General features: G+C 37.7%; 2 protein-coding genes across 5 annotated transcripts; one reads left to right on the plus strand and one right to left on the minus strand.

Annotated features, from left to right (window-relative positions):
• Positions 1–1228: 1228 nt before the first annotated feature.
• LOC306906115 (chymotrypsin-like elastase family member 2A) lies at positions 1229–3736 on the plus strand. Of its 4 annotated transcripts, XM_079477246.1 has the most exons (8): positions 1234–1329; positions 1431–1523; positions 1615–1693; positions 2040–2149; positions 2223–2317; positions 2445–2725; positions 2944–3107; positions 3185–3736. In XM_079477246.1, exons 1-8 carry the CDS (start codon positions 1282–1284, stop codon positions 3362–3364), a joined length of 1050 nt encoding a protein of 349 aa, XP_079333372.1. In that variant the 5' UTR covers positions 1234–1281; the 3' UTR covers positions 3365–3736. The 4 variants fall into 4 exon arrangements, with proteins under 4 accessions (XP_079333373.1, XP_079333372.1, XP_079333375.1 ...); XM_079477247.1 differs by lacking the exon at positions 1431–1523 and having other exon boundaries at positions 1229–1329; XM_079477249.1 differs by lacking the exon at positions 1234–1329 and having other exon boundaries at positions 1346–1523.
• A 1389-nt stretch (positions 3737–5125) lies between these two features.
• On the minus strand, positions 5126–7450 carry timm23a (translocase of inner mitochondrial membrane 23 homolog a (yeast)). The gene is made up of 7 exons (XM_079475967.1): positions 7066–7450; positions 6882–6940; positions 6560–6653; positions 6398–6482; positions 6189–6247; positions 5965–6075; positions 5126–5860 (listed from the first exon to the last, which is right to left on the minus strand). Exons 1-7 carry the CDS (start codon positions 7169–7171, stop codon positions 5748–5750), a joined length of 627 nt encoding a protein of 208 aa, XP_079332093.1. The 5' UTR covers positions 7172–7450; the 3' UTR covers positions 5126–5747.
• Positions 7451–8954: the final 1504 nt, after the last annotated feature.

An 8954-nucleotide genomic window follows, 5' to 3' on the forward strand; every position in this document is an offset into this window, starting at 1 on the left:
GTTTATGATAGAGCCATTGATCTTATGACAAGAGAAACGCAGAGGTCTTTGTTCTCTTTGTTTTTGAAGAGTAGTTATAGAGAAAAGGAAAGCATGAGAACGGGTAAAACGGTCCAGCTAATGTACACTTGGTGAACTGTTCAGGTAGATTGCCCTGGACATTTCCATGTCTATTTCATTGTAACGTTGAGTATTTGGTTGAGCTGGCACATTCTTTGTTATTGAACGTTCCCAAGCTCCTCATCTCCCTTCTCCAACATTTGGATTACACACAAGTGAGTAACACTTAACCACAACAAAACTCTATTAAGCATGTATATGGCCACATGTAGATGGAAATTAACTCATCAAATGTATTGTCTTTACAATGGCTCTATCATACTAACAGATATGTTGTTTAAAAAACATAAAATGTCCTATCACCTGCTTTTCTCCATTCAGGTTCTTATGCCCTCTTCTGGTAATGTTAAACTACTGCATATAAGTGCTGATATCAAATCACATTTATGCATTTGGCATTGACTTACTGGCATTGATTCAAGGTATACTTCATTTTATTTGTATGTGTTTTTTGTGTCTTACCAACCCACAACTACTGCAGGCCTGCTGTGTAAACTTACTCTGCAGCTAACTTTCAAAGTTATCAAAAACGTTCTTGCAGTAACATACGAAGTCTTCAAATGTAAAACCTCTTAGTGCCGTGTGACATTTTTCCATTTAAAACGATTATTTTTTATCAGGCTCTGATGTTTTCAAATAACACACAAACATATGGCATACGTCTATTATACGTCTAGATCTGCAAGACGTCTTAGAGATATCAGATGTCATATATAGACGTCTAGAATTTAGAATGTAAACAAACTGGCAGACGTCTTAAAGATGTACCTGTGCTAGCTGGGTATAGAGGCTTTTGCATCTGAATTCTTCCTGTTTATTATGTCACTACACCTTCTTAAAGTTAATATAAAACATTATAACACGTTTTTTGGAAAGTTTAAAACATTCAGAAATACTGTTTTCTTAACTTAACTTTTTTGTGATAAAAGGTCCACTTTAAAGGTTGCAATTGGAAGCCAGGAACTCATCTTGCTCAAATAGTTGTTAATGGATGTAGGTTGCTGTAAACCACATTAGATCTGCTGACTGCTTACTAAAAACAGATCCTGCTAATCTTTGATGAAATGAACATATAAACCACACAAGGTCATATTAATGATTTATCAGGGTTTAAGTGTGTACAGCAGGTGGTCATGCGAAGGTCGGCAAACAACTGTTTGGATGTTGGCTTGGCGTGACCATAAGAAGGCTACTGGTGATCCATTCAGGGTGAGTTGTTTTGCACACTGGCAAGTGACTGAAATTGCTGATAGGACTCCCATGGTCCTCTGGAGCCAGCTTGTTCTGAAAACACTCGGCTACCCCACCAGAAAAATCCAGGACAGGGAGGGGCATTGTCAAAATGCTTTGTCCCAGTGACAGGGGCGTGGATAGGACAAAGAATGGCTCCTGTACTGGGCACGGTATAAATGCATAATCTCCAAAGCGCCAACACACAGTTACTGTAAGATCATGGCGGTAAGGAGTCCATTTTTTCTGCTACTGTTATTACAGCTGGGCCTGGCACTGGACAGGGCCTCCATCCACGCATTCAACCCCAGTCGCCTTCGACAGCAAAAAGTCCTTCATCTTGGTGAGAAACAAAATGAAAGTCAGGTTTTGGAGTGGAGGATAACAATTGAACACTTAATTCTGTGTTTCTCCGTTGTATGAATTCCATTGCATTTTTGGTATGAAACATTTAATGTGCTTCCTCACAAACCAAGCGTTCCTACATTGCAAACTTTTTTTATATGATTTTGAAGTAAATATACTTAAAATGATATATAATTATATGTAAATTAAATACATGATGCTGTATATCGAAATACTATACAATATTGACTTGGTATAGGTCAATTTGTCTTGTTTTAGGTTTAGATATTTTTTTGCTCGTCCATTTTATTTTAACAGACTTTTAACCGCTGTTCTGTCTTTAGATTGGCCGAAAGACTGTGGACTGCCTCATTTCAAGCCAAACACAGTCGAGCGTATCGTGTCCGGCAATGAGGCCAGACCTCACTCCTGGCCATGGCAAGTTTCACTGCAGGTAAATGACTCCAGAATGACCCCCAGATAGAATTCATCAAGTGCAACTATTTATGTTTGGATCTTTTTTATAGGTTCGTCCCAGGGGAAGTAAACATTACGTACATGTGTGCGGCGGGACCCTAATACACAAGAATTGGGTTCTTACTGCAGCACACTGCTTTCAAAAGTAAGACTTGATAAATACAGAAAACAAGAGTCAGGCAGTACTTCAAGCTCAATAAAAGACCACTTGAGAAGAAAACTGAAAAAGTCTAGAATGTGTGTTAAGTGTTTTTGTGTGTTTTGCTGCCCAGGGGAAAAGCAGAGGACGCCAACAGCTGGCGTATCGTTTTGGGTAAGCACCAGTTGAAGAGATCAGAGTCGGCTGAGCGAATTTTCCCTGTGAAGAGGATCTACAGACACGAACACTTCCGTTATCCGGCACACAGTGAGCTGGATTATGACATTGCATTGGTCAAAGCTGCCACTGATATCCAGACCACTGACTTCATCCGCTACGCCTGCCTGCCGCGCAAGCAGACCAACCTCAAACCAGGACACTACTGCTGGGTAACTGGCTGGGGAGACACACGAGGTAAAATATTGCACCAAAAATCTTTTATTTTTTAAATGTTAAGCTCAGTGATAAATGTAAACTGGTTAATTATTAAAGTACAAAAGTGTTTCATGTATCACCGTCATTATTAAAGGTGCTTTGTTCTAATGGTTTATATTTAAGTATTTAAACATCACCATTATTGCGTTACCAAAATGTGATCTACTGACTCCACGCTTTTCCACGATGAATCTTAGGTGGAAAAGAAAATGTGTCACTAGCTGAGACACTGAATCAAGCTCGACTCCCCATCATCGAATACAAGACATGCAAACAGAAGAAATTCTGGGGTGACCGTGTGAGAGACTCCATGATCTGTGCCGGCTTCCGGGATATAGAGGGCACTCCAGCTGCCTGCCAGGTGAAAAATACAGTTCATCTTCAACACCATATTTGACTTTACATTTGAACTTAACTATGTGGTTCTTATTCTTCCAGGGTGATTCTGGCGGTCCTCTGCTGTGTCAGGTGGGAAGAGACCGCTGGGAAGTCCACGGCATTGTAAGCTTCGGCCCCATCGGCTGCACGGTGGAGAACAAGCCCAGCGTCTTCACGCGCACCTCAGCATACGTCCCATGGATAGAGGCCACACGCATCAGAGACTTCTTCATGCACTGATCTGTCACCTCTCAGTATTCCCTGCCCACAGCTGCAGGAGAATCCGTGATTAAAGCTTTAGTGCCATGTCCCGGTCTGGATCCGGTCATCCTGTTCTGGATGTGCCCTGGAAGCCCCCAGCCACCAAAGTTAGGGTAGTTTGCACTGCTTTGCAAGTCGTTTCTCCACCGTGCATGTGAGATTCTTCTGGGCATTGCTGTAGTATATCAACTGCTTTTAGCTCAATAAATTTTTTCTGTAAGGACTGTAATGTACATTGTTTAGTCCTTAAGGTGCTTTGATGGACAGCGTCAGGTATTGATAGGAAATAGCTCATATGTTACACCTGCTATTCTTTCACTAAACAGAAAAATGGATGCAAAACAATTCTAATGAATCTCCCATTTAAAAATAAAAACATTTATTGGGAAAATATTTTTTTTACTGTATTTAATGAATGCATAATGTATCGAAGTCCATCTATGAAACTACAGAGAACATTTGGGTTACTTCGCATACAAGACTAATTTGGATATTGAATTGTCTATAGTTGTTATGGTTGAGAAAATTGTGTACAACATAAAACAAAGGCAACAAAAGAAAACATTCATTTTGTAAGAAAAGGTCATTATTTGCCTTTCACACTTCAATTGCTTCCAAATAAACCCATAAAACAAGACCCCATGTCAATTCATTTTTTCACATCTAGCCACTACCGTTAAAACATTGCTCTCATTCACTAAGCATGCTTACGAACAAATCTATGCTTGAACCCTGCGTACGAACGTTTTCACAAACAAATCACGATTAACTAAAACGTTTTTACTAAAATGTATTCTTAATATAAGAAAAAGATAGGAACAGCTTAAAGCACACGTACACAAAAATCACCAGTCTCTTTTCTCTCTCCCTCAATTTAAGGGTGCTGTATTTGCATGACAAAATGTTCATTCGTATTGCCAAAGCATTTGCAGATGGGCTGCGTACGAACAGACGAAAAGATGATAGTAAAATAAAATGTGATGTATGTAGTGCAACTTAAAGTGGTTTATAATATAATGTATGTAAATAAATAAAACTTTTACAAAAGCAAAATATACATTTAAGGAGCAGAATAAAGTCATATACAGTAAGATAATGTTATGTACATATATTGGAAACATCTGGTCAGGGCAGATTCATTGTTTTCTCTTTTGATGTGACAAGCAGACACATATTGTGCAGCTAACACACAGCAGTCCTTGTGTTCTCCTAACAGATATGGCAGTGTCACATTGTTTGACAGACATTTAAACATCTGGTGTATGGACTTGATTTTTCCAAAAAACATTGTCCGCATTTCGGTGTATTTTGTGCAGTCTGTTGAGTTCCGTCTCAATTTTGTTCACAGTCTGATCCCGTTTGTCTGTGTCTGCCCCGCTCTATAGTGAGTTTGTGTCCACAGAGTCTGTACCTTGTCAACATGGCTCTTTTTTTTTTTATCTGTCCCTGTATACAGAAGTCTGCCATATGTAGTATCACTTAAATGCCAAATAACATTGCGTTTTACTTTGTTGACCCACCCAATGAGTGTGCTTTTGTCAGTATTTTTGTGGTTGAGAGCATCAGTAGATGTTAGGACTGAATCTCCGGACCAGCTGACTCATCCCTGTGTGTTTCAGGGCTTTATAATATGACACCTTTTTAAATTAGCCAATTATCTCTCTCCAAATATCTTTCTCACACACAATATGTTTGTTTCTTCTTAGGATAATAGTTTATATAATATATATATGCTAAGATGGAAATTTACTCTTAAAACTTTCATCATATACAGTGAAACAGTAACAAAAGCTGCGTTAGACTATAGCTCGAGCTGCGATTTTACTGATGGCTAATGAGAACTCTGTAAATGGCGTGTCTGTATAAAAGGTTTTATTTCTAGGACTGAATTACTTGCGAGAAAAATAAGTCTTTTGCAATAAACACCGATCATTGACAAACACAGCAGACACTGCTTCCGGCTCCACTAAATTTTTTATAGATTTTATTTCAGATTGTGGCAGAGCGGATGTGGCTATGGGACAAACAAATGACAAAACTTTAAACCAGTTAGCACTGACAAAATACATTTCTACCAACAGTGCGCAAATTCAGAATTAAAGAACACAGCGTTTTTCGACCGTCTTAGATGAGCATCAACTGCAAAGGATGCGTTACTAACAGAACAGATTTGCAGCGATGCATGACTCCGCAAATTAAATATTATACTTAATAAACCCCTGAAGAAGCCTGAACACATCTGGTTCTCCATGAGTTACCTCAAGAGGAAACTGGTGCTTCTCCAAAAGTTTACATGGGAATAAAAATTGTGATATGGACAAAGGATGAGCTCAGAGTCAAAATAAGTCCATGATCTGAGCTCTTAGTAATGTGAAGGCGAAGTCCCCTTCAAATGATCCCAGTTGTTGTAGAGCGCATACAGTCCTGACAAGGCCAAACCAGCGAGACCTCCTCTGGCCGCTCCTCTGAGTCCACCTGCACACAATAAATACAATAAATATCATGTTCTACTCCATCAATGAAAAAACATCCACTAGTAGTCTAATAATATAACTACGGTCAATGTGACTTTGACTCACTTGTGGATTTAAAGAGCAACCCCGTCAAAGTTCCTGCCGCAACTGTGTTGAGGTCATCTTCGGCACCTCTCGCCTTCTCAATGGCCACACCAAACACACTATATAAAAGAGCTGTCGAGATAAGAAAGCAAAATATCAACAGAAGGCATGTATGTTCTTTTCAAACGATACAACGATATATATTTTTTGGGATAAGAGATGATTAAGTGCAATGAATTTCTTACCCACAGATCCTAGTGTGTTGGCCCAAGACGCCCCTTGTCGTGTGACCATGTTCAAAATCCTGATGTAATATGAATAATGTTAGTAAAAGCACGGTTAGTTATAATCTCTTATTTTTTCTTTGTATTCAAATCTCTTACAAGGGAAGCTAAATACTGCATGGTGCATTTTATTTTGGAACCAAATTATAAATACATTAAGACACACTTACTGTACATTTCTGGGTTTTGACCATGCCATGTCTCTTGTTTCCTTCAGCCCCATACGGAGCCCGTTTACGGTGCCGAAAGCAGCACCTTTAAACGACAAAAAGCTAAGTTAAGGCTTTTAAAGACATGAGATTTATGACAAGCAGCTTGGAGTCAGGCCTCACCTGTTATACAGCATCCACCGATGGTAAAAAAGGCGAGCTCAAATCGGCCTCTGGTTTTATTTGCCCCAGTTGGCAAGATGAACTCCTCTGTGTCCTTGGAAGGTAAAAAAACGTTTAGTATACTGACCGACAGCATTCACACAACATTAAACAAACCAATCTAAGCAAAGAGGGGCAAGTAGTCACATGTGTTTTGTTGATCAAAGGGTTTGTCCTTTTACACATTAAAAGTTAAAAGCCTTTACACTATAAACTAGTACATTGATCCTTCAAGTGGTTATATATTTCTACAGTGTTGGATATGTCATATACAGAAACTCACCTGTAAAAGGTATCGCGGATCAACATTGAGATACGGCGATAGAGGGCTCATACCAGTCACTAAGATCAGAAAAACAGAACTCAATATATACTGTCAGAAATGTGTGGAAACCCAACTTAGACTGACTGGCCAAAAAACTGTAACGTTACGTCTTTAATATCTGAACAGATCAGACATTACTTACATGGTACTCCTGAGAGCTCGGTATTTGAATATTCAGGGCCTCCTCCACCGAAAAGGCTTCCTAATCCCCCTTTATATCCTCCTGCACCGGGCGCATTATTATCCATTTCTTGAATCTGATACAGGAAAATCGTCTAACGTTAAATGACCAGATGCCCTACTCGCTTTGTTAGCTTAACCCAAACTGGAAGCCACGAGTTAGACTGAGCGATTTTCTTTATCGATGGTGCTCTGTGTAATCCAGGCCCTCGTAAATATCACTGTCATAAGATGTTTATATCTGATCAGAATAGATGTTCAGTTTCCAGTCGTTGCTGCCATCTTTGACCTCCACATGCCGCTCTGCCGTAAAGCGTAAGGACACCGCTGACGTAATCCGGTCGTAAAATGTGTAGTACGAATGCGGACATATTATAAACTAAGAGTTTTTTTGTGGATATGGAAACTTTATTAGAAAGAAAACAGACATTATATGCAAGTTAAATGTGTTTTGTATATTTGTATATATTTTTCCAGTGAAATTAACAATAACTTCAAAATCATTTTGGGGAAAACTCACATACATAACAAATAACGGTCAGGTTCCAAGCAGAATTTACACACGTTTCTTCATGAGTTTAAGGACTTTTGCACCAGTCTGGAAAACATTATAAAAAAGCAATGAAGACATATTATATTTTTATAAATATACTTTTTTGAATAATGGACATTGGATTGTTTGTTCCTGTTTGTTCATGTTATAGAATATGTATTGTATATGTATGTGTTCTACATAATGTACACGATGTTTTATATTGTGATAATAAAAAGATTTATTGACAATTTCTGAATTAGATTTAATTAATGTTCACATGGTAAAGTAAGCAGGTGGAGCATAGTAGTGATGAGATCGAGTGATAGAAACCATGAAGCTATTTATGTAAGAAGAAAACTGCTAAATTGGCTAAACTGGTTGTTTTTACGACAGTTTGCGACCGCGTGAGTTTGGTTGCGCAAGATTTTTGTAAGAGTCCTTACCATGCTTAAAAACTAAATTGTTGTTTATTTTTACAATTTTAGATTTTTATTCAATTTATTTTCACAGTAAATTCTTCTGGTGCGTTTTTATTAGCGTATATTAATTTCAAAACAGCGGTTTATATACATTGTAATAATGCCAGCTGAATAAAAAAAGAAACAATTAATGTATATACCGCAAATGTGTAAAGGTGTGACAGCAAAAAAATTGAAAACAAATCTCTTATGCTATTTTATATGATAAATATACATATAATTAATATTTAAATTATATTATTAACAGTTTGTTTTCTAAATTATTCTTATGTAACACCACATGACACATGTACTACCACAATATTTGTCAACAACCCAAAATAATCTAAAATCATCATTAAATTTTTTTATTAATCTTCTATGGTATTCAAATATGAAATCACAGTAACAACTTCCACTGAAATAAAATGAAATTATGGAATTTCCTATTACAAATGTTTTGCAATGTTCTTTTAACTTGTTTTGCTGTTTAGCCAACTATTTATCTATAAAACATTGCTTATTTAGTCATAATTAGAATGTGCCATATTGTGTTTTATAGGTTTGATTTAAGCCCTATAGCTAAAAAGGCAGATGCTTATTTGTGGTAATAATGCATGTCCACTAGATGACAGCCTAGAACAAAAGTTTGAGAGAAAGTTTCCAGTTCTAAAACCATTTGTCCCTTTTTGTTAATGTTGTTGAGACAAGATCCACTTCATACTGAACCATGTGCCACAATAAACCATGTCCTATGATGCATGCTTGAAAGCACAAATGGTTGTTTAACACTATATCCTTATGCAAGATTTAAGTGGAATTCATAGTGTGGGAGGAGGTTGAACCAGAATTCTATCA

This window comes from Barbatula barbatula (assembly GCF_947034865.1).
Source record: "Barbatula barbatula genome assembly, chromosome: 16".
NCBI classification, from domain to species: domain Eukaryota; kingdom Metazoa; phylum Chordata; class Actinopteri; order Cypriniformes; family Nemacheilidae; genus Barbatula; species Barbatula barbatula.

Bases quoted from the DNA above. Each gene is read 5' to 3' on its own strand.
- LOC306906115 (XM_079477246.1), top strand. From the start codon at position 1,282: ATGTTGGCTTGGCGTGACCATAAGAAGGCTACTGGTGATCCATTCAGG. The intron at 2,318-2,444 runs GTAAGACTTGAT...TTTGCTGCCCAG, and splicing joins GCAGCACACTGCTTTCAAAA to GGGAAAAGCAGAGGACGCCA. The intron at 2,726-2,943 runs GTAAAATATTGC...GATGAATCTTAG, and splicing joins TGGCTGGGGAGACACACGAG to GTGGAAAAGAAAATGTGTCA.
- timm23a (XM_079475967.1), bottom strand. From the start codon at position 7,171: ATGGATAATAATGCGCCCGGTGCAGGAGGATATAAAGGGGGATTAGGA. The intron at 6,941-7,065 runs GTAAGTAATGTC...TTCTGATCTTAG, and splicing joins CGAGCTCTCAGGAGTACCAT to TGACTGGTATGAGCCCTCTA. The intron at 6,248-6,397 runs GTAAGTGTGTCT...ATATTACATCAG, and splicing joins TCAAAACCCAGAAATGTACA to GATTTTGAACATGGTCACAC.